General features: G+C 51.2%; 1 protein-coding gene across 5 annotated transcripts; it reads right to left on the bottom strand.

The window, feature by feature from the left end:
• Nucleotides 1–1,855: 1,855 nt before the first annotated feature.
• Nucleotides 1,856–27,906, bottom strand: HPS4 (HPS4 biogenesis of lysosomal organelles complex 3 subunit 2). Of its 5 annotated transcripts, none has more exons than XM_024741532.1 (15): nt 27,845–27,906; nt 25,850–26,365; nt 23,413–23,503; nt 21,460–21,603; nt 16,680–16,787; nt 16,107–16,223; nt 14,533–14,627; nt 13,883–13,955; nt 12,041–12,077; nt 11,271–11,367; nt 9,743–10,655; nt 7,913–8,026; nt 5,344–5,476; nt 4,783–4,891; nt 1,856–3,156 (listed from the first exon to the last, which is right to left on the bottom strand). In XM_024741532.1, the coding sequence occupies exons 2-15, from the start codon at nt 25,888–25,890 to the stop codon at nt 2,985–2,987; spliced, it is 2,244 nt and encodes a 747-aa protein (XP_024597300.1). In that variant the 5' UTR covers nt 25,891–26,365; nt 27,845–27,906; the 3' UTR covers nt 1,856–2,984. The 5 variants fall into 5 exon arrangements, 4 of the variants coding, with proteins under 4 accessions (XP_024597300.1, XP_024597298.1, XP_024597302.1 ...); XM_024741530.1 differs by having other exon boundaries at nt 14,533–14,732; XM_024741534.1 differs by lacking the exon at nt 7,913–8,026.
• Nucleotides 27,907–27,914: the final 8 nt, after the last annotated feature.

Consider the following 27,914-nt stretch of genomic DNA (forward strand, 5'->3'; position numbering starts at 1 on the left):
CCCTCCAGCGGGAGGCAGTTTGATTAGGCTTAACATCCGTCCGGGGACCAGAGCGCCTTTCCCGGCAGGAGTCTGATTGATTGCCACTGTTAATCACACCATGGGACCTTTTTCCCTGAGGTCCACAGAGCCTCTCACTTCTCTCCGTCCTCCCGTGTTCCCCGCTCACTGGCGGGAGGCAGTTGTCCTGGATGGGCGGCGGCAGTGTGCCGTAAACCAGGGCGTCCTGCAGACACCGCCGTCCCTGGGGGGCACCGGTGCGGAGGAGTGGGGCTCGCCCCCGTGGGAAGGATCGGACTCTGGAACTGGCAGGAAGAAAGGAGAGGGAGCGCTCGGTTCCTTCCTTAGTGGTGCGGCCCGGTGGGTGCTGGTGGCTGGATACGGACCGAGGCTGAAGGGTCCCCGGGCCAAAGCTGCAGGGAACCTGGTCGGGGGCTAAGATGTGGGCTTGCGAGTGTACTGTCTATTGCTGTAACAGATCACCCCAAGAGTGGCTTAAAACAACACACATTTATTATCTCCCACACTTCCTGAGGGCTAGGAGTTCAGAAGTGGTTCGGCTTGATGGTTCTGGCTGTTTCTTACGAGGTTGAGTCACATGTCGGCAGGGGCTGCAGTCCTCTGAAGGCAACCGGGCTGGGGGACCTGCTTCCAAGAAGGCTCACTCACGTGGCCGTGGGCAGGAGACCCTCACCACGAGGGCTTCTCCATAGGGCTGCCCGGATGTCAGCTTCTCCCCAAAACAGGTGAACTGAGAGAGAGGTGGCAGCTGTGATGTTTCATAACCTACTCTCAGAAGTCACACTGTCATTTTGGCCACATTCGAGTCATTAAAAACGAATCACTAAGTACAGCCCACACTCAAGGGGGAGAATCAGGTCCCTAATTTGTAGCAAAGAAATTGTGGACTTATTTTAAAATGGCCGTCGCATGCAGGTCTCACATTCTGCTGTGCGGACCCGAGATCACAGGACCTCATACCTGTGATCGCTGAGACTCAGCTCAGAGGGAAGCACCGGGCTGCCTCGAGCACTGATTCTCAGGAACAAGCATTTTGTATTACACACATTGTAGGCTCAGCAGTGGCCCTGGGAAATGAGATGGGAAGAGAGGTTTCTGAAAGCAAAACAGAGGAGATTAAGCTCCGCCAATGGCCTGACAGCCAGGAAAGGGCTCAGAGACAGGCAGGAGATTTCCTTGTGAAGCAGATCTTGTTTGGAAGAGTCCTTGAGCCCAGGTAGTTAGCTGAGGTACCGGGGGCACAGATGAAAATGGGCTCAGGGGCTCCAAGTTCTGTCCCTGTGTCAACATGTAACAGGTCAGAATTTCACCAAACTCAGGACTTGGAGATCTCACAATTCTGGAGCATCAGTGGCAAGAGGAAAAAAGTGTGGATGCTTGAAAATACCTCAGGACAGAAAGGGAACACATTCTGTGTAAGGCAGTCACGGGAATGTTCCGTGAGAGCTTGGCCCCGGGATTTGCAAGGGACTTTTCCTTGGAGAATCAGGCAGAGAAGTAGGACGCTGTACATTTCTCCTAGCTTGAGGTGTGGTCCTCCTCCATCTGGGAAGCTCACCTCTTAGGCCAGCCAGTGGCAGGAGGGACCCCAGAGAGGTGACAGAAAGGGTGACATGGGCCTGGTGTGCGGTCCAGCCACGCTGAAGCTGGTGCTCCCTGGAACAGCGCGCCACCCTCGCACGGACCGTTCTGACATGCGCTCTTCCTCACCTGGCCAGGCTGGATCAGGCAGGGCAAAGAGAAACGTGACCACGTGAAATACACACATATGTACATACATACCTTCATCCTTACTTTGTCACTAGAGATGTTACTGTTACTCAGAACTCATTAGTGTTTTTGGCTATTTTTATTTTTAGCCCTTAGAAACTTGTTTCAAGAAAAAGACACCATGTCAGAAACATGAGATAATGGTTCACTGACATGAAGTTATTAACATCACAATTTTCAAATGGAATCTCAGGTACTTCAGTAAACATCTGGTTAGGATTTTGCGAAATATTTTCATCCTGTGACCTGCATCATATCATCATAAAATGTCAGGCGGTAACGTAATAGAACTGATGTTCTAGTACTACTCCAGCCCAGAAACACACAAACGAATGCTGTGCCCTTTCATGCAGCCACCGCTGAAAAGCACAGTCCTGCTTTTGCGCCAAAACCTTTTAGAAACTCCCGTTTGGGACACTCACTCAGGAGGAACCAGCAGCACAACCCACTTCCACCCAGGGAGCCCAGTCTGGCCTGTCATCACCCAGCTCTCGGTCCCGGCACCCCAGACTCCCTTCCACGTCATTGAGATCTGCCCCCACTGCGGGTGAGCCGAAGAACAGGCTGCTCGTTTTGAATATAGTTCCAGAAGATCCAAACAAGGTGGTTTCAGCATCCCTGACTGCTTCACTGCACGAGGCGTCCCGCCCTCCCAGAAGGACTGCCCTCAAGGTAACCTGAGAAGTGGGAGCTCTGGTCTGCTCGCTGACAAATCCGCCTCCTGGCTGGGCACTCACACCTCAGACCGGCCCCCTGGAGACAGGGCTGGACAAATACTCCAGACAGGGCCAACCAGGTTCTAGAAAAGATGCCAAACTGGGATTTTGTGGTCCTAGTTAAGGCTGGGGTGGAACAGCAGCAAGAAATGTCAGGCGCCCGGGGCTCAGTGTGACGGGGGGCTCACTGGCCCTGTGCCCCTTGGGTGTAAGGACCAAGGCACCCAGTCTGGCCGCAGTGCTGCCCACATCATCAAGTTCTTTACCACGTGCTCTAGGTCTGCTGACCCGGAGAGCTACCTCGTCCAACGCCAATCTGAAGAAGGGGCAACAAACACTTAAATATCATTACATTCCTAAAAACAAGGGGCTGTTCCAAGGAAAACAAAATAGCGGGACTTTTCCATTTAACAAGGCAGAGCTTCCTTTGCTGGGATTCGATGTGAGAGTCATCTGCTGGGGTCATGAACCCACGGTTCAAAGTAAGTTCACCCCGTGCTTCAGCAGCTTCTGCTTGGCTTTGCCCGGGAGGCTGAAGGTGCTGTCCTGCGCACTCGGGAAGCCGGAGCTCCGCCCCGCCGGCGCCAGCTGCTGGAAATAGGTTTCCTGGACGGGGCTGCAGCAGGCGTACACAGCCGTGGAGGCATTCCTGTTGGAGGAAGAAAGGAGACCACAGTCCGAAGCTGCCTGTGAGCCTTCAGAGCTCGGAGACCCGCAGAGGTGCTGTCAGTGACCCGGCAGGACGAGTCATGGACCAGTCACTACGGCCTTGGAGAGGGGGCACCTTGGCCTTCAGGTAACGAGCATGGATCTGGAGTCACACAGACCTCGGTGCTCATCCCACCCCTGCGACTTCCTGGCTGTGTGCCCTTGGCTAAGCTGCTCCAGCTTTCTCGTCAGTAAAATGAATATGACAACAGTAAATTCCCTCGCTGAGATTTTATAGAGAGTAAATGAGTAGGAATATATACAAATTGCTTAGCCCATGGTGAGCGGTTAAGAAATGGAGCCTGTTCGTTCCGTTTCTATTATTCAAATGAGCTACGTATCCCAACGCTAAAACCCTCTCAGCTCCAAGGAAGATGAAATACTACAGGGCCACAAGGTGGGTGATGGATCTAGGTTGCCAGCGTGGGGCAGCTGTGACTTAAAGCCAGAGGAGACACATTTATTACGGAAAGATATACAGAAATATTGGCTGGAGATGGCGCTGGGCAGCAGAAGTGTCCGCATTCCTGTGTGGCCGGTGACAGGCATTAGAACCTGGTCAGCACCAGAGCCGAGCCCAGAGCCCACACGCCTCCTTCTCAGCCACACTGTCCCCGGAACTGGAAAGGTGTGCGGCCGGGGCATGTGCTTCGAGCTGAGACACCTGGGCTCAAATCCTGACTCAGCCTCTGAGTAAGAATGCGACCCTGGGGCGAGTCGTCCATTCTGTCTGTGCTTCAATTTCCTCATCCGTAAAATGAGGTTCAAAAGAATGCGCTGGACCAAATCATTCCAAGGACTTAACTGAATGATATACACAGAGCAGGCACCCCCCTTCTGACCCTCTAACTTGCCTTCTTTTCTGCTACCGGTTTCATAAGGGAAGCGTGTAGAGAGAAAAAGTAGAAATTCGGTTGGTTAAAGACTGTAAATGGCAATAATAACAATAATCTCTATCTGCTGGTACAGCAGCGTTCAGGACATGCAACACGGTGAAAAAAGGAAGCCTGTACACCACGTTAGTATGCTCCAGCTTTCTAGAAGAAAGACCATTAAACAGTCAAAAATGCTAATCCTCTTTTATATGCAAAAAATAAAAAGGAAAACCAACGAAACCTGGAGTAACGTACACCAAACTATTAACTGTGGGTGTCTTTGGGCCATATTGCTGGCGAGGGGAGGGCAGCATTTGACTTGGGAGACTTGGTCATGAGCACTTGGGGCTTGTTAAGTTAGCGGATGGAAGACAGCACTTCAGCATCGTTTATGGCAGAGACCGAGGCCCCTCCTCCCTCCCCAGTGACGGATGGAAGCACTGAGGTGGTGAGGGCCTTAGGTCTCCTCCCTGCTGTACTCCAGTGTGTAAAGCAGTCCAAACCCCAGGATGGGACCCAGCAAATACATGACATGGGAAGCATGGGGGCAGATGACAGCAGCCACCGGAGCAGATCAAAGAAAGCCCTGACTGGTTCCTGGACTGTCCTTCATTTGGTTATGAATGAGGCTCTGCCCGGACCCAGGAAGGCGGCTCCTGGCGCAGGGCTGTCAGTGAGCTGGGGACGCTCACCTGACGGTTACTTCGTACAGCGCGGGCAGCCGGGCGAAGTCGGAATGCATCAGACTGACGGCCTGGAGGAAGCGGCGGTCCTGGGCTGTGGCCACCTGTGGCAGGTTGGCTTCCAGAAGAGGACACAGAAGTCGTGAGTGGCAGACCGCCCCCCTCCAGCAACATCCCCCAAACCCAGAACCATAAACTGGGACAGGGTGAGGCCCCGGCCTGGGGTACGGGTGCCCAGGGGCAGCGGGACAGAGGCCGGGGTGCTGGGCCCTCCAGCTGCACCCCGCCACGGAGCACACGCTGCCCCCGATGGTGGGCAACACCGGTCTCTGCACACGAAGGTCCGAATCGGGAGGCGACCTCATCACAGACATTTGAACGTGTGTGCTTCTCTCAAAATGTTGGAGAAACGGCCAAAATAAGATAAACGAGAAAAGAAGTGTTTGCCAAGAGAATTTAAACCCCGTGGGAGCTGGGCTCCAAGTGAGAAAGCAGCATCCTGACTGCAGGGCACTCACCCCGTGCGCTGGGCCCCGGTTCCCACTCCCACCCACTGGAGGCGCCCCTTACCCGCCAGCACGTTCTGGACGCGGTCGTAGTGCGCGAAGCCATAGGTTCTGGCCGCGGGGGCCGCCTGGTCCCGGGGCAGCGTCTCGTTCAGGTGCACCTCCAGCCCATTGAGAGACGCCAGGCTGCCGTGGTACTGCGGGGCAGGGAGGGGACGGGCCACCACTGAGCAAGCCACCCAAGGGATATCTGCGTGGCTGCCTGACTTAGCAAGAAGGACTCTGACCAGTGCTTTGACCTGTTGTTGGAGAAGTCCTGACTTCGGCCCTTATGTCCTAATGCATTTCAAACTTGTAGAAAAATCAGAAAATAGGGGGGAGCAGAAAAATAAAATAAAAAAAAAAAAGCAAGGAAAACTGGCCCAGAATCTCACCATCCAGGCAGAGACACTGGTGGTGCCCTGGTGCATCTCCTATAACCAGGGCTGGCGTTTGTGCCCCGCTCCTCCCCCACCCCGTGCTTCTTGACTGTCTGCAGCGAGGCCACCTCCCTCCCGTGTACCTAGAATAGTACCAGCCACTGTTCTCGAAGGACTGAGAAGTGTGGGTGAAATAGTTTTCTGTGCTCTCTGGCTCAGAGGAGGAACCCAGTCCGGGAAGTGAGGCCGAAACACCTGTATTTTAAAACACCTCCCAGGGGATGTCACCTGCAGGTGCAGTTGGGAACACTGGACTGTCCCATTTTGTACGTTTGTTGTTTATAAACTAAAGATGGAGTCAGACCATAAATAACGACTGATGCTAGTTCTGTGACCTCACGATACAGCATGAACTTCGTCCTTCATCCGTGAACTATTTTCCCGCAACGTCATCTTCGAACGGCTGAGCTCCATCTTGGGCCCCGCCAAGTACGTCCGTCACGTCCAGATGGACTCAGCCTGAAACGGGGCCTCCTGGGGCTGCCCCGGGCTGCTAAAGCCACAAGGAGGCCGCGGGCCCTGGGCAGCAGCTGGCGCCCGGGTGAAGGACCTCCTGGCTCAGCCTCTTCCCGACTAGATGACCCGGGGCAAGTTACTGGCTTTTCTGCACCTCGCTTTTTTTCATCTGTGAAATAGGGATACTACAGGGCTGTTGAGTGGCTGAGGTCAAATAGCATCTATCCATTCTGTCCGCTCTGAAGTGCCGGGAGCGAAGGCATTTTCTTAAAGTCAAGAATATGAAAACTGTCGTTATTAAAGAAGTGGGACCTCTTCCATGAGCACTCGTCCCTGGACTAATACGACTTGTCTGTGGGTTGACTTATTTCATGACAGCTGTGTAAAAAAATAAGCTCACATAAAAGGACCAGAGATGTATAGAGAATGTTCTGAGGTGAATGTCATGAAACTCAAGTGTTATTTTGGGGAGTGTCCTGGACTTAAATTAGCATTTCTAGCCCATGTCGTAGAAATGGTACTTAAAGCCATTAGGTTTGGCACCAGGGTTTACGTGACACCCTCATCTCTGCGTCCCCAGGGCCCAGCAGCGAGCCTGGCTCCCAGGAGGTGCCAGTCAACAGCCACTGGGTGACTGGACAGCGAGTGTGACCGACACCAGGCACCGTCCACCACGAGCTGTGCGGGCTGAGTCGAGGGTCCACAGTAACGGAACAGGAGGACAAGCACACTGTCCCTTGCTCAGGTCCCTGGAACAGCCTCACCAACGCAATTAACAGAGGCAGATGAGGCTGTGTGTGTGTGTGTGTACAGGATTTACCACGAAGTCAAACCACAGCCTCGCTGAAAGTTTCTGGATCTCAGGAATCTGCAACAGTCATCCCTCCATCCCCAGCGGGTGCCCAGGGAAAGGGAAAACGGGGACAGAATGAGCCATGCCAAACCTTGAGCTTTCTCTGTAGGCACCGAGCCACTTCTGGAATCTTCTGCCTAACTTGTCCTCAGGATAAAATCACTTAACCATCAACGCAGTTAAATCACAAGACGCTATACCAGATGACACGTGGGCAATTTTCTACTGGTAAGCAAGTGCTTTCATATATACGAGGGGTCAGCAAACCATGGCCCGTGGACCAAATCCAGCCTACTGACACTGTTTTAGATAGCCTGAGAGCTGAGAATGGTTTTTATATTTTTGTATGGTTAGGGGAAAAAAACTCAAAAGAATAATATTGTTATGTGAAAATTATAGCAAGCTTCAATTTTTGTGTCCATAAACAATGTACTGGAACACAGCCACGCCGTTTATTTACATATTGTTTATGGTTGTTTTTGTACTACAACAGCAGATTCGAGGAGTTGTACAAAGCAGAAAACACCTGCTATGTGTTCCTTTACATTAAAGTTTGCCAACCCAAGACACACTACCACATACGAGAGCCTCACAGCAGCCCTAGGAGACACGGAGCCGGGGCTGTTCCTGGATCCTCCGCCTTCTAGCCCACAGCAAAGCAAGCGGCTCAATGTCAGTGTGTCCCCACACACGCAGAAGAAACGATGCAGGAACTCACATTTACTCAGAAGCCCCAGTTTCACGGGAGAGGGGTGCTTTTTGGATTTTACGCTAACACACTGCTGTAGCCACAGCTCCGTGTCCTACTGTAACGATGAATAATCGAAGGTCAGTGAGAGGATTACCTTGGGTTTTGAGCAGGAAACTATCGGCGGCTCTCTGCTGCCCCCTGGCGTGAGCCTACTCTGCTCCTCTGAACCAGTGGGTTGGCTTTTTCTAGACAGCAAGCAGCAGAGGGTCTGGAGGGAAATCAGGTCGACTGTTTTGTGTGCAGAACCGGGACAGAAAGGCAATGAAAGCTCTCTGCTGATTATAAAATAGACGGCCTTCGGGTCTGATCAACCGACTCCACTCACAAACCAGCAAGCTGATCAAAGTTCGTTAACGCCCTACTCTTCTCAGAAAAGACTAGTTTTCTTTTTCCATAAAATTGCGTTCTCTTTCCTGCCCAACACCAAACCCTACTTTCCATGAAAGCCCAGGGAGGTCGTTGCCCTGACAACAAGGATGGGCTGTGACAGACAAAGTCCCATGTCCGAGTATCAAGGGCCACAGAAGGCAGGGCCTTTACTCCTTCACCTTCCCACCTACCATGCCAGGGTCAGATCCGCGGGGGACAGAGGGTTGAGGGTGGGAGACAAGAAACAGGCAGAAATCCTGGGCCCCACCATGTGCGTTAGGTCTTGATCTCAAAGAGGTGGTTTTCTTAAGGGCAAAATGGGAGTTACCGTGCCTGCCCCCAGAGCTAGCTGTTCCAAGGCTTGGCTAAAGTAGCAGATGTAAAGTATTTACATACAGCAAATGCAGAATATATCTTAATTTACCTTCTTCTCCCCGAGCAGCCTGCACTATTCTTTTTCTTTTTGGGGGGGAAAGTAAAAAAAAGAGGGGTGGTATCCACTGTACTGCATGCCAACACCGGGCCTGCAAAATGCCGCATCTAAGCTCGGTGCTAAGCAGGACAGACCATGAAACTAAGGCATCGGCCGGGAGATGGATGCACAGAACTGCAGCCCTGGATCCCTGAGCTGTTATAAGGAGGAGGAGGTAGAGATGTCGCTCAGAGCCTTGAGGAAGGAGGTGGCGGGAAGCCGCCACTCGGGGAGGGTGCTGCGGGGCCTGTGGAAAGGGGAGAGGAGCCAGGCAGGTGCGAGAGGCACAGGCTCTGTCTCCAGGCTCCGCGCGGAGGACCCGCCGCCCTCCTCCACTGCGTTCCAGGGGACCCGCTCATGTACGGAGGGCCACGGGCCTGCCTGCTGATACGATGGGCTTAGAATAATATAGATTTAAGAACAGAAACAAGGCAAGCCCCAGGACACCGTTCACCCTGCAGCAATTTTAACCTTCTGTTTTTATCGCTGCCGTTGCCCGGCCAACTAAAGCAAGGCTGTTACTATGGCAACTGGATCCAGCGTGGGCCCAGGCTCCAGAGAAGGTCAGCTTACCACTCGAAGTGGGGAAGGGGCTGCAAGGGTTTGAGAGGAGCCTTCTGGATCCAGTTAGCATTTCAGACGTCCAGGGCCTTCTAGGAAGGAGCTCCAGATGGACGGAAAGTCAGGGCTGGCGGAAAACTCCCAATCCAGGCGGTGACATGCACAGACTCCGGCCACACAGAGCCTAGAGCTGCCGGGCTAGGGAGTGAGGCCGTGTGTGGTCATGGCCTGCATGGCTGCACTGCACCCCACACTGCTGATGGCGAACCAGAGGCGCTGAGAAAATGGAAGAAGCTGGAAAGGGCAACGCTTGTGGATGCCTTTGCGTTTGGCTCTGTGCTCGGCACTGATGCTCACTCGCCCCCCACAAACAGCCGAGGAGGTGGGCACCACCGGCACCCCGCTGCACGGACAGGGATGTTTGGCACGAGGTCACACAGCTGCTGGCCGAGCGCCCCTGCCTGTCCCCACTCCGAGGAGGCGGGGGCGGGCTGCCAGGGGCCGGGGGGTCTGCACACTCACCACGTCCTCGACGGCCGCGCCATCTCCCAGCAGCGGCTCCTCGGCCAGCAGCAACAGTGCCAGGGCTCTGACGCTGTGAGTGTAGAGGTTCATCCGCACGAGCCGCGCGAGGGACACGGGGGTCGCCCTGGATCCGGTTCTGTCTGCGGAGGGGCCGTCGCCTGGGGGGTCTGCCGAGCCCGAGGCGCGTTCCGGGCTGGAGGCTGAGCGGCCCTCAGGAACCCCATCGCCGTGCTGCCCCTCGCCTTGTTCCCCCACGGGCAGCTGAGACCCCGTCTGCCTCGAATCCAAGCAAGGCGACGGCAACGGCCCGCTCCTCGGGCTGAGGAGGTGGTCCCTGGGGACGGGGGCTTGGCTGCTGTTGCCAGGAAGGTCTCTGGGCCGTTCCAGGGCTCCATTCTGGGTGAGCATCTCAGCAGTGGAGGGAGGGAGGGGGCCGCCCACAGCTGTGCCCACAGGCAGGGCCTCGGGTGGCTGGCTTCCGGGGTTGCCAGAGTCACTGACAGATGCCCTGCAGCCAGGAGGCCCGCCATCGGAGGCAGAATAACCCAAGGATGCTCCCGTGTCCTGAGCTTCTGGAACGTGGATTTCAGACAAGTCCAGTTCCTCTTCCCCCCTGGACAAACCGGTTTCCTTCACCAGGGAGAGGCCGAGCCCAGGCCCCCGGCCCCCGGCGGCGTGGTGCGGTGTTGGGGGCTTGGTGCTCTTCAGATCACAGCCTGACCAGTGTCCGTTCTCCCCCCTGCCATTTGGCCAGGTGACGTCAGGAGACGTGGGCTCAGGGCTGGTTGCTGAGATCCGAGCCGTGGATTCCACGTGTCTGGGGGCGTTTTCTTTCGGGGCAGATGTGTTCAAACCCTTTGGAGGGCGCTGGGCTGGGGGCTCCGGGAGTCTGGCTGGAGATGCCAGAGTGCTGGCGAACAAGGCGGGCATGAGGAAGGGCAGGCGACTGAGCGTGGGCAAGGGCCCTGCCCTGGGGGAGACTAAAGCAGTGCTTCCCTAAAAAGCGTGGGCATTGGTGACAAGTGGGTGCTGAGGCCACAGAGCCTAAGAGGTCACGGTCAAAGCACAGGAGGAAACCTAGGGCAACGCCTAGCCCTCGGGGCTTCACACAGTGACACTGGGATCACCTACAGGAAACAGCAGAGCCCACTGAACCAGGGACACCCACGTTTGGAGGCCGACTGTGAGTCAGGCCCTATACTGGGTGCTACACACATACTATTCCCAACTTTCGCAAGGAACCCGTGAAGTAGACGTTACTGGGTCCATTTTACAGTTGCAAACACTGAGGCTCAGGCAGGGAATGGACTTGCTCAAGGTCACACAGCTGATGAGCAGCAGTTCTGGGGTTTGAAACCTACGCTTATCTCACTCTGCCAGACACCTCTGATCTCTATGCTGAAGCGCCGGACGCCCCTGCCAAGGCAGAGCATCAGTTATCAAATGCCAGGGGCTCACCTGGATAAATCCTTGGGAGGGAGTGCCCAATGCATGGGTTAAGAGGAACCCCTGTGAGCTCCCTTACCTGGTCGTGGGCTCCCGGGGGAACTCACGGAGACTGACAGCTTCCTCTTCGGTCAGGAAAACAGGCACAATCTGGACGTTTGGAGGGAGTGCTGCTCCTAGAATTGCAAAGCGGTGTGGCCAGGGCCCTCCCCTGGGCCAGAGAAGACAGAGGGGCAGGGACTGTTCTTGGGGTGACGCATCCAACCCACAGGCGGGCTCAGAGAGCAGCTCTGGGCTTCGTTCCTCAACCCAGAACAAAAGCCACAAAACTGCAGCTACAACGTCAGCCATCAGCAGGGAAAAGCCCGTGTGGGCAACTCTGCACCCAGGGTGACGTTTGGTGGAAGAAAGTTTAGTGGCACTTAAAAAAAAGACAGAAGCTGGAAAAAAGCACTTCCACCTGACCAAACGGGTCTGCCCTGACTTATGATGCAAAATAAAACAAATCCCCCTCTTGGGGGCACCTGCACTGCTGCAAAAGGTCTTCCTGGCAGGGGCCGCCGATGGCAACCATTCCTAATCGCGACCTTCTGGAACTCGTCTGAGTAGTCTCATAATGGGGAGTTAAGGAGGATCTGGAAACGGGGATTTAAGAGGTGTGCCTAAAATCACGAGCTTTACACCTGGGATTTTGAGGGGTAACTTTGTCCTTGAAGCTCTATATATTTTCCTAATCTCACGAGCTGATGGAATTACCACATAGGACTACTCGGCCTTTCACGTGACTTGGATAGGGCCAGGCAGCTTAAAGACCATTCCCAAGATGTAACAAGGCACCTGATCGCTTACCATGTTCCTGCAGGGCATCCCCTCCTAGAGGTTTTCTCTGAAAATAAACACACAGAGAAGTTGGTGCTGGGCACCCGTTCTCCCCGCCACCTAACCATCAGGACCGCGCGGTGCCATCTGTTCATGAAATGTAGCCAGGCCCAGGATGCTGGTCCCAGCCGCATGCCAACAGCAAAGCAGATGGAACAGAAGCTCCCCCAAGCTGCCTGCCCCCCGCCGTGGCTGGGGTCAGCCAAGAGCCGGGCCCACGCTGGCTGGGGCGGCCACACCACCCAGGCTCACACCAGGCTTCTTCCCGTTCTGATTTCTCAGTTTCTCCTCTCTGGGAATAACAGCAAGCATTCATTCATGTTACCTCTCAGACCTCCAGGGAAGCCATCTCCTGGAATAAAGCCACATCTACCACAGCCCTGGCCTAGAGCTCACACGGATCCCATTATAACAAAAGTGTGAAGGGCCTGTGACCCTCACAAGGGAAGGATTCAACCTAAACCAGATGTGAGGTCAGATCTCTGGTTCTGATTTACAATCAAGGTGAGAAACCCAGGAATCTCCTCAAAAGAGCTTTCCAGCCATCTCCACCTAAAGGTTCCAAAAGGACCCACCAAAACAAAACAAAAACTGCTCTTCTCACCAAAATGACTTTCACTCCTAAGAAGTGTTGTGGCTTTCTTCTTTTCTTTACATAAACTAACTCTAGACAAAAATTCTTTTCCAAAATATCACATGTAACTCCCTCACCCGCAAGCTAATCCTGTTAACATTGAGCACATTTTCCTTTAAGTCTATGCATTTTTTTTATACTCTGAGGCCACATTACGTAAAGCTTTCTTTTCTGCTTGAAAGAGTGACACACAATTTCTGTCATGAAGGCATCTTTGGCCATTTGCAACCGCTGACCACAATCTTATGACGTTTACAGTGGTGCAGGAGAATTCATCGTTTCCGAAAATAGTGAATATTTTCGGCTTTGCGGCCATACAGTCTCTGTCCAACTGCTCAACCTGCAGATGTGGCTCAGAAGCAGGCCAAGAAAATTCTGTCAGTAGGCGACTGGCCCACAGCCCACGGTCTGCCAGCTCCTACCGTAGACATTTAAGTTATATCTGATTTTTCACTTTCGTAAATCCTGTTGCGATACATTTTGAGTATAAACCTTCTTCAGCAGTCAGGTGATTTCCTTAGTATGGATTCGGAAGGCTGTTCTAAGGACCCCTGCGTCACGGTGGGGAGGAGCCGGCTAGAGCCACACACGCGTTTTAAATGTCTACTGATTTAATAAGTGTAAGGTAGCCTGATGACACATTTAAAACCAGAGTCTCGCACAGTAAGAATCAACTAGTAAAACAAAAGAAAAAAGAACTCGAAGGAAATATGCCAGATGCTAGCAGTGATTATCTCTGTGCAGTCCAGTTGTGGGCAGTTTTATTTCCCATGAGCACATATGACTTTTCCTTCATTATAAAAACAGTTAAGTAAATATAAGAAGGAAGTATTTTTAAAGTTTCTGTTGTCCTAAGCCATCTTTTACAGTCTCTCTCTCTCTCTGAAAAATCCAGCATCTCTGACATAAAGCCCATCCTCGAGGGAAGTCAAATTCTCATAGCTCCACTTGGATCGAAGAAAATCCAACCAAGTCTACCACGCAGAAGACAACATTTTCTTTCGGCTTTGCCGGTGACCTCACTCGAAGGAAACCACACAGATGGACCTGGGGTCCTGAGAAGGACAAGGCAGCAGCAGCTGCCCCCATCCATCTAGCACTGGGGATCAGCCTTGCCCGATATAAAGACAGACTCGCCGGATGAACCATCCCAGCCAGCGGGGTGGGCTTTGCGATACCTGGTCCCGACGTACAGCTCGATGAAGCAGAACCTTGGCTGTGACAGAGGGTGGGAGCTGGGTGCTAACGATCCTGGGGGGTCAGACACAGGAACAAGGACACCGTGAGAAGAAACACACTCAGGACTCTGAATTGGAAACATTCCTGACACCCTGTGGTGGCGAGGATCTCGGGGACACAGCTGGTGGGAGTTTCAACTGGGAGAGCCCCCATGGAGGGCTCTTAGGTGCTCAAGCTCACTAAGAGGCCCTCCAGCTGTGTGAAGAGCTGCAGTGAGACCTCAGAGGCCAACTGGAGATGGACCCAGCCAAGAGGCTGCAGGAGCCTGAGCTGAAGCTATGGCCAGCACACCAGGGCCCTGGGCAGCAGGGGGAGGTGCTGTGGGCCTCCTCCATGCCCTATCTGAGAATTTCACGGATCTCTTCAAAGCTGCCTTTTATATCCCCAACTCTTTTCTGGACACAACAGTTTGCAATTTCCCAGCTCTGCCCAAAGACAGGCAGGGACCCTATATCAAATCTAAACTACCCGCTAGTTGCCCAACAAGACCACCTGGAACTGGCCACACACAGGGCTCCCCGCCCCCGATCGGGGTGGTCAGTTCTGCAGCAGGGGCAGGGCTGGAGGGGCAGGACCCGGCATTACTCACAGCCCCTTATAGAGGATGCAGCCGGCTAGAACATGGGGCGAGCGCTGGCAGGTCTGCAGAATGAGGGCCGCCTTCAGCAACAGCAGGGGCTCCACCTGTGCCGGGCAAGAAGCATGCCACGAAGTCAACACGCTTACCATCAGCCAAGGAGGAACAGGAAGGGGGCTCTGGAGAGCAGATGGACAGCTCAGAGCCCAAGCCTGCAGGGAAAGTGTGCCGCACGGTGACAGCTATGTCACGCCTCTGACACCCAGAACGGCTGCCACCACAAATGCCAAATTCTGGGGACAAGGAGGCCTCTCTGGAAGCTGGAAGGTAAAGCAGATATGGCATATGGCTCTTCACAGGCGACAGTGCAGATGGCCAAGGAGACCCTGACGATCAACGCTGAGACCAGAAGGCAGCAGGAGAGGAGAACCTACCTCTCAAATTCAGGTCACGGTGTCGGTGAACCCACCCACCCGTCCTCCACCGTCGCCCTGAAGCCCAGGCACCCCTGTGACGCAGCTGGCTTGATGTCTGACCAGATCCCGTAACTCTGTTGCGTAACAGAAAATGATAACATCGTGGCCTTTCACTCAGGAGTATATGCCTCAGTCCACGGTCCTTGTAAAAAGTCCCGAAAAAGACCAGAAAAGGACCTGAGCCTGGTCAAGAATGGCCAGCAATAACCAAAAGCCTCTTCCTGCTTCCTGCTGGGCAGCGGTTAGAACCCAGTGCCAAGGAGCCAAGCATGCAGTTCATTCTTTCACGCCCTCAAGACGCGCCCAGGCCCAGCCAGCCAGTCTGGAAAGCTCTGGGCCAACTCCAAGAAGCCCTCCAAACAGGAGCGGGAAACCCGTCCCTGTTTCTAGCAGCATCCCAGTGCCACATCCCTGTTGAAGGGACACAGTCAACGACAGCAGCGAGAGCCAGCCCACACATAGTGGAAGGCTCCCGTCCCCCGAGATGCTCAGGGCACGGGCCGGCGGTTCTCGAGGGGCAGTGCCTTGCACCTCCCTTTGGCTACCTGACTGTGAGGATGTGATGCTCAGCCAGATCAAGGCCACTGAGCAAGGGGCAGTGCAGGCGGCCGGGCCAGCCACGCAGGTGGCCTCCTGTCACCGCGTGCCAACGGCAACAGCGACAGCTCAGGGACAGAACACCTCCCAGCCCCGCAGTCCCAGATATGGCAACCCTGGTTTGAAAATGTCAGCCCTGGGCCTTTTCGGATGTCGAGAATAATTAAATCACATAATGGTACTATCGAGAAGGGGCCCTTCAGATTACTGAGCTCAACACTCCTGGGCATTAGCAAAACAGTAACACCCTTTACTGAGTATCTGCTTCCGGTCATTTACGTACTGTCCCATTTCATCATCAGAACAGCTCTGCGAGGCAAGTCTTATGCTGTGGCCATTTTACGGGCCAAGCCATTTTACTTGTCCAAGCCCACACGGCTCGTGAGGGCTGCATGGAATCTGAGTACAGGTCTCAACAACTATGCACACTGAGATACACCTCATTCAAGGGGGAAAACGTGTCCAGAAGCCCTATTCCTATCCATGCAATGAGCAGGGGGCTGAGCCTGTTACTTTCGTTCGGTCCAGGTTCCAGAGGGAGTTGAATATCTTATGCAGGTCACCGGTGTTTCTCAGGATCTGGTCAATGAAGGTGTCCCACTCTCCGCTCAGTTCTTCCCGAGAGCAGCTCTGAAACAGAACAGCTGGAGGTCAACACCCAAGATTCCAAGAGACACACTCTTCGGCAAGGATTCCAACCACCAACAAAACTGTTCCTACACGAAAAACTGGCCAGAAGGGAGGGCCTGTTCTGAGCTTCCCATCCAGGCGAGGCCTCACCCCATGCCCCTGATAACCTGCCCCCCACAGACCAGGGCCCCTCGGGGCAGGGAGTGGGGGGAGGGCGTGACCAGGCCCTGCTCTTCCCAGCCATCCTAGGAAGGAGGGAACGGGCATAAACATTTGGGTGAATGGGACTCAGGCCACCAGGGAAGAAAGGCATCTGAGAGGGGCTCCCAGGGCCCATGACCTTGTCGCTGACACGATGTGTTTCTGTCAAGTGTACCAGACCCCTGGGTGAACGCTGTGTTCTGCCGATATCGATTTTGCTAAGGAGGTTCCACTTAAGACTCCTCAACACCATACCTTGTAGGCCAGAGAAACAGGCCCATTGTAAAAATTAAAGAAGCCGATGAGCTGATCCAGAAGCTGCTTGCAGCTGACATCAGGGAGCTCAACAGCACAGCCCAGCACCTGTAAAGGAGGACAGGCATCTTCCTTTTCTCTGAGGCCAAGCTCAGAATCCTGGCATCCAGGGCTCACTGAAGCTGGACTCCACTGGCCCATCAAAATCCATCTTCTGCTGTGTGACCCCACACCCTCCGCCAGCCTCGCTGGTCTCCACAGGAAACAGATACTTTTGTACCTACTCATGTTGCCCAAGCTGAAATCCCCCCGCCTCCCATTCTTGTTCATTTGCCTGGGACTCCCCCGCTGCCTTCCCCCCGACCCCGTGCCCGCCCCCCAGATGCCAGCCCCCGCAGGATGCCTGTTTTCATCACTCCAGACAATGCCGACCTGTTTCCTGATCCCTTGTATTGTTAGCACTGTTATTTGGACACTGGATGTTTCACTTGGGTTTCACAGCAAACACTGGACCCAGACCGTTTCATGAATGGCCATCCCGTCTCTCCAGCTGGAGTACTTCCAGAACGGGGACCGACTGCATCATCGCGCCAGCCACAAAAGATAAACACTTGCTTAGTTAGGAAATAATCTGGGCCTATGTTTAAAGCGCCTGAAAAACCTTCGTATTCTTTGACTCAGTAATTCTGCCTGTAGGAGTCTTTCCTAAGGGACTCATCAGAAACTTAAACAAAGCAACCCTGAAAGAAAACAAATAAACAAACAAACAAAAATGCTCTCTGAATGTAAGCTCCACCGAGGCAAGGATCTGCATTTTGTTCACTGATGTAATCCAAGTGACAACAGTCTGGCACCCAGTAGGTGCTTATGTCTCCCCTAATTAATCTACAGAGGGAATGAAATCCTAATAATCCCACCAGCTTTTCTTTAGAAACTGACAAACTGATTCTACGACAGAAATACAAAGGACCTAAAATATCCAAAGCTGTCTTGGAGAAGAATAAGTTTGGAGGACTTCCACCATCTGATTTTAAGACTTATTATAAAGCTACAGACATCAAGACAGAGTAGTACTTGTATAGAATCTTCAGAAAGATCAATGGGAAAGAATAGTGAGCCCAGAAGTAGAGCCACACTTAAATGGTCGTTTGATCTTCAACAAAGGAGCCACAGGAATCTAATAGGAAAAGGAAAGTTTTCAACAATGGTGCTGCATTAACTGGACACCCATATGGAGAAAAGGACCCTTGACCTCTGCTTTGCACCATACACAAAGATATATCCAAGGTGGATTACAGACCTAAATTTAAAAGCTAAAACTGTGAAACTTACAAAACCAAAAATTGGAGAATGTCTTCTCCAATGGGGTAGGCAATGGTTTTAGACAGAATACAGAAAGCAATAACCATAAAAGATAACACTGATAAATTAGACTTCCTTAAAACTAGGGCTTCCCTGGCGGTGCAGTGGTTAAGAATCCGCGTGCCAATGCAGGGGACATGGGTTTGAGCCCTGGTCCAGGAAGATCCCACATGCCACGGAGCAACTAAGCCCATGCACCAAAACTACTGAGCCTGAGCTCTAGACCCCACGAGCCACAACTACTGAGCCCACGTGCCACAACTACTGAGCCCACGTGCCACAACTACTGAAGCCCGCCCACCTGGAGCCCATGCTCCGCAACAAGAGAAGCCACCGCAGTGAGAAGCCCGCGCGCTGCAACGAAGAGTAGACCCCCGCTCACCGCAACTAGAGAAAGCCTGCGTGCAGCGACAAAGACCCAACGCAGGCAAAAATAAATAAAATAAATTTATTTTAAAAAAAACTAAACTAAAAACTTCCCATCAAAAGACATTATTAAGAAAGTAGGCACAGCACAAACTGGGAGAAGATATTTTTTAAATGTATATCTGACAAAGAACTGGTATCCAGGATGTATGAAGAAACCTGTAACTCAAGAAAAAAAGAAAACCCAGTTTAAAAAATGGGCAAGAGCTTTGGACAAATACTTGGTGAAGGAAGATATACAAATGGCCATGAAGCACACGAAAAAGCCTTAATATCACTAGTCATTGGGGAAATGCAAATTGAAACCACAACGAGATACCGCTTCACATCCAGCAAAATGGCTAAAATTAAACGAACTGGCCACATTACTGCTGATGGAGATGTGGCAGTATCTGGAATTCTCATACACTGCTGGTGGGAACGTAAACTGGTACAACCGCTCTGGGCTAAAGTCTAGCAGTTTCTTGTAAAATCAACACACACCTACCCTACGACCCAGCAATTCCATGCCTAGATATTTACCTATGAGAAATGAAAACATATGTCCACAAAAAGACTTGTATAGGAATGTTTCTAGAGCCTTATTCCTTTTTTAAATTTTATTTTCTTGAAGTACTGTTGATTTACAATGTCGTATTAATTTCTGCTGTACAGCAAAGTGATTCAGTTATACATACATACACATTCTTTTTCAGATTCTTTTCCATTATGGTTTGTCATAGGATATTGAATATAGTTCCCTGTGCTATACAGTAGGACCTTGTTGTTTCTCCATTCTCTGTATAATAGTTTGCATCGGTTAATCCCAAACTCTCAATCCTTCCCTTCCTCTATCCCCCTCGGCATCTGAAACTCCGTTCTCTATGTCTGTGAGTCTGTTTCTGTTCATTTGCGTCATATTTTAGATTCCACACATAAGTGATATATGGTATTTGTCCTTCTCTTCCTGACTTACTTCACTTACTATGATAATCTCTAGTTGCATCCACGTTGCTGCAGATGGCATTATTTCATTCTTTTATGGCTGAGTAATATTCCATTGTATATATGTACCACACCTTCTTTATCCATTCATCTGTCGATGGGCATATAGGTTGTTTCCACGTCTTGGTTATTGTAAATAGTGGTGCTGTGAACACAGGGGTGCGTGTATCTTTTTGAATTAAGAGTTTTGTCCAGATATATGCCCAGGAGTGGGATTGCTGGGTCATATGATAATTCTATTTGTAGTTTTTTAAGGAACCTCCATACTGTTCTCCATAGTGGCTGCACCAACTTACATTCCCACCAACAACGTAGGAGGGTTCCCTTTTCTCCACACCCTCTCCAGCACTTATTATTGGTAGACTTTTTTTTAAAAATTAATTAATTAATTTATTTTTTGGCTGCGTTGGGTCTTCGTTGCTGCGTGTGGGCTTTCAAAAAAAATAATTAATTTATTTATTTTTTGGCTGCATTGGGTCTTCGTTGCTGCGTGTGGGCTTTCTCTAGTTGCGGCGAGCAGGGGCTACTCTTCCTTGCGGTACATGGGCTCCTCATTGCGGTGGCTTCTCTTGTTGCGGGGCATGGTCTCTAGGCGCACAGGCTTCAGTAGTTGTGGCTCGTGGGCTCAGTAGCTGTGGCTCAAGGGCTCTAGAGCACAGGCTTCAGTAGTTGTGGCACACGGGCTCAGTAGTTGTGGCTCGCGGGCTCTAGAGCGCAGGCTCAGTAGTTGTGGTGCACAGGCTTAGTTGCTCCGTGGCGTGTGGGATCTTCCCCGACCAGGGCTCGAACCCATGTCCCCTGCACTGGCAGGCGCATTCTTAACCACTGTGCCACCAAAAAAGTCCCATTGTTGGTAGACTTTTTGATGATGGCCATTCTCACTGGTGTGAGGTAGTACCTCATTGTAGATTTGATTTGTATTTCTCTAGAGCCTAATTCTTTTTTTAAAAAAAAATTTCTTTATTTATTTATTTGGCTGCACCAGGTCTTAGTTGTGGCCTGCAGGATCTTTGCTGTGGCGTGTGGGATCTAGTTCCTTGACCAGGGGTTGACCCCGGACCCCCTGCTTTGGGAGCAGGGAGTCTTAACTGCTGGACAACCAGGGAAGTCCCTCTAGAGCCTTATTCTTAAGTGCCCCAAACTGGACACAGTTCATGTGTCCACAAAAAGGAGAATGAATAAGTAGACTGTGATACATTCAGACTATGGAATACTGCTCAGCAATAAATAGGAATGAACCGCCGGTACATGCAACAATGTGGATGAATCCCACAAGTGTTAAAATAGAGGATAAAGGGATGAATATATAAATGTGTGATAAAGCAACTATAATGAAGTGTTCTGTAGAATCTAGGAGGTATGTGAGTATTCACTGTAAAATTCTCTCAACTGTTCAGTATGTTAGAAAATTTTCATAACAAAATGTTGGAAATAATACCTACGAAGGTGAAGATACTTCCTTACCCTTAAGCATCCCATCCCCTCAGGAATACATTTAAAGTAAGAGGAGGCATGAGATAACAGTGCTTTAGAGTCTATAGTACTACTAGCTGTAAATTGTTCTTGTTTTTCTTAATGGTTCTTTGAAACCTAACATATATGCACCAGTGTCTTCAAGTTTCTGGCTCCCTTCCCCAGTAAGCGTGGAGAGTATAGAGAGTAGAAACAAGAAAAGATGGAGATTAAAAACTCAATTTGCATCACAGAGCAAAGAGCATTTCCAGAGGATGACCAAAAGAGAGGAGAAAGCAGGCGTGTGCAGTGCAGGATGTGTCAGCAGTGTTCTGGAGGGAGCACTCAGTTCTGATGGGCACCTGCAGAAAGTGACACGAGAATCGCAGATGACCGGGGGTGGGGGGCAGCACACGCGGGGAGAGGAGGAGGTTCTAGGCTCAAGATCCATGGCAAGCATTATTTCTAAACCCTAGCATCGCAATACTTCTCACAAAGACAAAAGACTCTTGGTAGAGGCTACCCTGCAGGCACTGGTTCAGCCTGGTAAACTTACCCAAAGGTAATCGCCGTCAACCTTTATGGCGAACTTAAGTTTCCGCAGACGGACGATGGTGGGAGGAGAGCCGGAAATGTCAGAAATGCAGTGGACAACCCCGGCGATCTGTCCACAGAGCAGCTCCTGTTGGTCAAGCAGGGTCTAGGGAAAAGAGCCAATTCCAGACATTACGTTGAAGTTCCCGAACTCCTGTGTCATTCCTTAGAGCAGGGGTTGGCTAACTATAGCCTGGAGGCCAGATCGACTCTGCTGCCTGTTTTTATATAATCCGGGAACTAATGATGGTTTTTACATGTTTTTAAGGGTTGTCAAAATAACAACAAAGAAGAATACGTGATAGAGACCTTACACGGCTTGCAGAGACCAAAACATTCCCACATTGGCCCTTTTGAGACACAGTTTGCTGAACCCTGCCTGAATTGTCACAAAACACCCACAGTGAATGCATGAGAACTACGTTTTTGTTCCTAGGATTATAGGCCTGTGCACGGGTAGAAGAGTGAGCCTTTATCCCCATTCAAATCCCCTGCAGCCTAGACTAATCCCCACTCTCCAAGTCAAGTGTGATCACATGAGTGAATACACAGGCCTCCTAATCGATCTTCACGTTAACTAAACTGTGGGGCAGACAGACATCATGTGATGCAACGGAAAACAGAGAACTCTTGACTAAAAGAGCTGAACTTGAACCGAATCAAGGCTCTAGATCTTACTACTAGTTTAAAGGAAATGCACTGGGTAGAAAGCATTAAATGATACCATCGTGAGGAAGTAATCAGCCCAATGCAGAGTGGGGGACGTGCTGACATTCTATTGCATAAGAGACCTGGTTTCTTCAATAATTCAGTGGCACGGGGAAAAAAGGATGGGGGGAGGGGTGAGGAGTGTTATATGATAAAAGGGACTTGAAACACAAAATAACCGAATGGGGTATGTGGACCTTGCTTGGATGCTGATTAGGAGAGGGAGGGAGGGAGGGAGGGAGAGAGAGGCAGGGGGAAGGAAGGAAGGACTAAGTAACATCTAAGATAATAAAGGCAAAATTTGAATATAGACTGTATCAGATGATATTATTGTTACTAATTATTGTAAATTTTGCTGCATGGGATGTTAACAAAATACACCCTTTTCAGTTAGAGATGTTACTTGATACTGGTGAGATGACACCATGTCTAGGATTTGCTTCAAAATACATCAGGAACGGACTTCCCTGGTGGCGCAGTGCTTAAGAATCCGCCTGCCAACGCAGGGGACACGGGTTTGAGCCCTGGTTTAGGAAGATCTCACACGCTGCGGAGCAACTAAGCCCGTGCGCCACAACTACTGAGCCTGTGCTCTAAAGCCTGCGAGCCACAACTACTGAGCCAGCCTGCCACAGCTACTGAAGCCCCCGCGCCTAGAGCCCGTGCTCTGCAACAAGAGAAGCCACTGCAATGAGCAGCCCGTGCACCGCAAAGAGGGGCCCCCACTCACCGCAACTAGAGAAAACCCACGTGCAGCAACGAAGACCCAATGCAGCCAAAAATAAATAAATACATTTATTTAAAAAAAATACTCCAGGAAAAAAAGAGTGGGGAGGAGTTAGGATAGCTCATATCACATTGGTCAAGTGTTGATTATTGTTGAAGCTGATGATGGGCACGTGAGGGCCGATGATTCTCTCCTCTTTACTTTGGTATATGTTTGGAGAAAAGTTTTTAATCCAGCGGGGCAGACAGAAAATCATGACGGTAACAGAGAGCTAGAGAAGGCAGAAGTACTGGGCTGCCTGGGCACTTCAACACCAGAACAACAACAAATAATACAACTAAGAATAAGAGAGTAGAAGTGGCGAATGCCTGGACTACGCAGAGAAAACTGTCCACATGTAACCCTCCCCAGACCTTTGGAAAAGTCACCACTTTGAGGCAGTGGGATCCCCACCAAACAAGAAAATGCTGTGTGGCTTACCTGAGGGGGGAAAAAGTAACAGATGGCAGCTCTGGTTGGATCTCCTTCTCCCTTCACCTTGGAACCATCATAAAGGAAAAAATAATTCCACCTGTCAAGAGAACAGAAGGGACCTGTGTTTCCTTCCATCCGGTGAGCAGGGCCTTGTAAAACACAGCTTCCTTTTGCCCGGCCGGAGAGGGGCTCATGATTCGGCATTTAAAAAGCCCTCTGGTGGCCCCAGAGGAGAAGGGACCCAAGAGCTACAAAGAGATAAAACCATTTCATAAGTGCAGCCAAGTCAAACTAAAAATACGCCTCTATCCAGCCATCAGACCATCTGCCCCAAAAGACAGAAGAGCAGCTAAGGAAAGACAGGGCACCCACAGTGATGCCTCTTATTTGAGACACTGAACCTTAACTCTATAACCATGTGGTTTGGTCAACTGTCTTTTAAGGCTCTGATAATGAAATAAGTTAGGAATGTCTTAGTTGTCTTCATGACTGCTGGGCATGAGGTCTCTGGAAATTGCCCTTCTACCAGGAATTCATTTAACACACATTTGCTGAGGGCCTGCGGTGTGCGCTGCATGTGCCAGCCTTGGGGGCCATCGCGAGGAAAGGGAAACAGGAAACATGCAGTTTGCCCGCAGGGCAGCGAGTCTATAACGGGAAAAGCGGGGACATCTGAGAGCTCAGAGAGGCACCACACCCCTCCTTTAACACAATCCCTCATCAAACTTCTGATTCCCTCCCTGCAGAGGAAGCTCTCTCCTCAATACCCATAACCCTCTGCTCCTCCCTAAAGACTCGGGGTCTCCTCTCTGGTGTAACTACAATTACTTCTTTAAGACCGCAAAGCAGACTACCCAGGCTGGACCTGGGTTTTAACCTCTCGGTCTCCGAAAGCACACCCATCAGGCCAGAGCAGTGACTACTCTGTCACCTGCACTCTTCTCCCCTGATCTACGCCCTCCCCGGCTCCCACCTTATCTTCCTATGACAAGCACTAACTCTGTTTAGTTAGCACAATCCACTTTCCCGAGTTCTAGGTCCCAACGTGCAGCTGGCTGCAGGGCCCGGACAGATCAAAGAACCTCAAAGAATGTTTCAAACCCAGCTTGGAAACCCCACTGCCAGGTGGGGAGCGTACTGTAATGCATAGAAATAGCAAGTCACTGTGTTGGGCACAGTGTAATAGGTCAATTATACTTGAAACAAACTCATAGGAAAAGAGTTCAGACTTGCAGTCATCAGAGGCAGGAGGTGGGGGAAGGGGGATCGGATAAAGGTAGTCAGGGCTTCCCTGGTGGCGCAGTGGTTGAGAGTCCGCCTGCCGATGCAGGGGACACGGGTTTGTGCCCCGGTCCGGGAAGATCCCCCATGCCGCGGAGCGGCTGGGCCCGTGAGCCATGGCCGCTGGGCCTGTGCGTCCGGAGCCTGTGCTCCGCAACGGGAGAGGCCACAACAGTGAGAGGCCCGCGTACCACACACACACACACACACACACACACACACACACAAAAAGTAGTCAAAAGGTACAATCTTCCAGTTACAAAATAAATAAGTACTAGGGATGTAATGTACAACATGATAAATGTAATTAACACTTCTGTATGTTATATATGAAAGTTTTTAAGAGTAAATCCTGAGTTCTCATTACAAGGAAAACATTTTTTTTCCTTTTATATCTATATGAGATGATAGATGTTCACTAAACTTGTGATCTTTTCATGATTACGTGTGTTGCAGTGCTGTATGTCAACTATATGTCACTAAAACTGGAAGCTAGATAGATAGATGAATAATTGAGTGAATGAATGAAACCCCACTGCTGGGCCCCGTTCTACCGTTTCCTTATGTTACCTGGGTGAAAGTGACCCCACTCTTACAGGCACACAAAAGAGAACCTGAGTGTCGTTTTCAACTGCACACATATAATCAGTCACAAATCCTGTTCATTCTATTGAAACCATGCCTCTCACTTTCCTCTCCTTCATAAATGTCTGCTGAGCCAAATTAAGACACGCTTAACCCATCTGCGGTCGAGAAGGGAACTGAGTTTCAGGCACACATTGTATAATACCCTTGAAGAGCCAGTCTGGCCAAACCTCTTCTCGTGGTGTAATTCTGCACCGCCACAGCTTCTTGTCTCTCAAAAGTGAAGACCTCAGTGCCCACGGTATTATCAAGGCCGGCTGCGGGATCCAGCCGTGGCTCTCTTTTCTACCTTCTACCAGCAATGCTGGACTCGCCAAACCCTGCAAGAGGCTCGTGTGGTTACAGTACACATCAGCTTTGGAGAGAAATGGCCCTTGATTCGCTGCTCTGAGGAAAATGGTATTTTTTTTTTTTTTCTTAATAAAATCAAGACAGTCTGGCTGGGGATTCTCAGTTCACCCAAAACATCCGTGCAGCAGCCTGCAGGAACTAACCCCCTGCAGGCCCTGCTACTCACCAGGAGGCTGACGTGGTCTCTGTCGAGGTGGAGGTGGCCATTTACTCTTTGGTGGCCCTCATTCTCTTTATTTGGGTCTTCTTTTCCAGTCTGGCTTCTTTCTCCCCAGCAGTGACAGTTCCTCCGCTGAATCCGGATGTGGGACGTTTAGGTGTTTTCAGTCTCCAACAGTCACTTGTCTAGTTCTCATTCAGCATAAAAGTGCTTCTTCCCTTCCTTCCAGGCCCTTCGGTCCCATCAAGGGGACCTCTCAGAGCTCTGGGAAAAAATCAATAAAGCAAGAGAATTCTACCAGAAAGTCAAATCCACCAATCTGGTTCCGTGAGCCTCGTTTCCCTGGCCCTCTGCAGAACGACCCCTTCAAAGAACGACCCCTTTGCCAGGGAAGCCTGACAGGGCAGATGCATGCTGAAGGCGGTGCTCTGAAGCGATGTCTAGCTTGTCGGGTTCAAAGCCATTCTGAAGGTTTCTTTAAAAAGTTTTGAAGCTTTCCGTTCAAACATCAGTCCCTTGACCCTAAAATAAACACAAGGAATAGATTATTTCAGAATCCCATGGGTGAGCATGTGACCCAGCAGGGTTAAGCAAATGGTAACGCTTCAAAAGAGTTTTCCAGAAAGCTGAAAAGTGTGCTTCAAAATCCAAAAGTGAGGGGAGCAAAACTTCAGAGTAAGTCCCAGAGTTAATGTGAAGAGAGATATCACACAGAAGATAGAATTAAATAACCGGTGTGAAAAAGCTCTGGGTGTCCAGGACAGCTGTACAAATAAGGCGGTTGGTGTAGTAATAATGGAACTCAAATTAAGGAACTGTCACCTTGACAGCCCAAAATTAATCTTAACATGTAGAATCCCACAGCTGGGCAAGTTTCCAAAAGTCAAAAAGAGAATTTAACAAGCGGCTTTCAAACTCCCACAAGAGGAAAGAGAACTCAGAGTATCAAGAAATTTCAGGCTCAGAAGGGACGCTGGCATCACACACTCTAATCCTTACTCTCCTTCAAAAACTACCTGGACTGGCTCCTGCTTACTCCCTCCAGAGACAGGCAGTTCTCAGTGTTCAATTTATCCTTCCACCAAGCTGAAACTGGCCTCGCAGTAACCTCCACACACTCTCCAGGAAAACAAAACAAGGTCTCATCCTTCCACAAGTCAACCCTTTGGTCACTTCAAAACTGTATCCCTACTGTCACTTTCTCCAAGCTTAATGTCCCCAGCAACATGGTTTCGAAAGCTTGCTCACCATCTGCCATCCTCCTGGGAACACAAGAGAGGTTTTTTAAGCTCCTCTCGTAGAGGGAAGTCCCTAGAGAGGACACCACCGAATCTTTGATGGCCTGTAAAACCTCTGTCTTTTCTCAACTCTGGATACCTTGGGGTGGGCCTCCCTAGGGTCATATTCATATTCGGGTGCCTGTGGAGGCGGCATCTAAGCCCGTGGAACCAAGGACTGCAATCTGAAACCCCCATCCCTTCTTCCCATAGGACCGGGCCCTACACTGCCAAGGTTCACTCGCTTAACTCTGAAAGGTCCAGAAGAAGCCGCTAATGGTCCGTCGGGGACAGGGCAAGTGTTGGGATGTGGCCAGAGAAGGCTCTGGCCTGGGAAGTGGCAGTAACGATCGGGGGAGTCGAGACGTGGCCGGCAGAGGCCTGTGGGTGGTGGTGATGGTGTAGGAAGTGGCCTCAGTGTGTCAGCAGAGCAGGAAAAGGGGCGCTAATGAAAGCGATCGGTAACCGCCGGCAGCAGTGGGAAGTGTCTGGCCTCAGCTCCAGGGGGCTGGGACTGGTGGGCAAAGGTGCGGGGATCAATCGGGGCCGCGTCACAGCGCGGAGGGGCCGCCAAAAGGCGCTCTCGGCCGGGGTTCCGCCCTTTGGTGTCCCCGCGCCCCCGGGCGCCGCCCACCCGCCGGAGTAGCCAGGCAGCCCGGGGATACGGGATCAAGGCTCGGGACTCGGGACCCTGAGGTCCCAGCGACTCCCGCTCGATACCTACGCGCGCGGCGGAGAGGCCCCAGGGTCACGCGCCACCTGCGCTTACCGCCCCCTAAAGTTCCCGCAGAGCT

This window comes from Neophocaena asiaeorientalis, unplaced genomic scaffold (genome assembly GCF_003031525.2).
Source record: "Neophocaena asiaeorientalis asiaeorientalis breed wild unplaced genomic scaffold, Neophocaena_asiaeorientalis_V1.1 scaffold648, whole genome shotgun sequence".
NCBI classification, from domain to species: domain Eukaryota; kingdom Metazoa; phylum Chordata; class Mammalia; order Artiodactyla; family Phocoenidae; genus Neophocaena; species Neophocaena asiaeorientalis.

Excerpts from the sequence above, each read along its gene's own strand:
- HPS4 (XM_024741530.1), bottom strand. The coding sequence starts at position 25,890 with ATGGCCACCTCCACCTCGACAGAGACCACGTCAGCCTCCTG. Across the intron at positions 13,956-14,532 it reads TGCATCCTCTATAAGGGGCT|GATCGTTAGCACCCAGCTCC; the intron begins GTGAGTAATGCC and ends CTGACCCCCCAG. Across the intron at positions 5,477-7,912 it reads TTTCCTGCTCAAAACCCAAG|TACCACGGCAGCCTGGCGTC; the intron begins GTAATCCTCTCA and ends CCTGCCCCGCAG.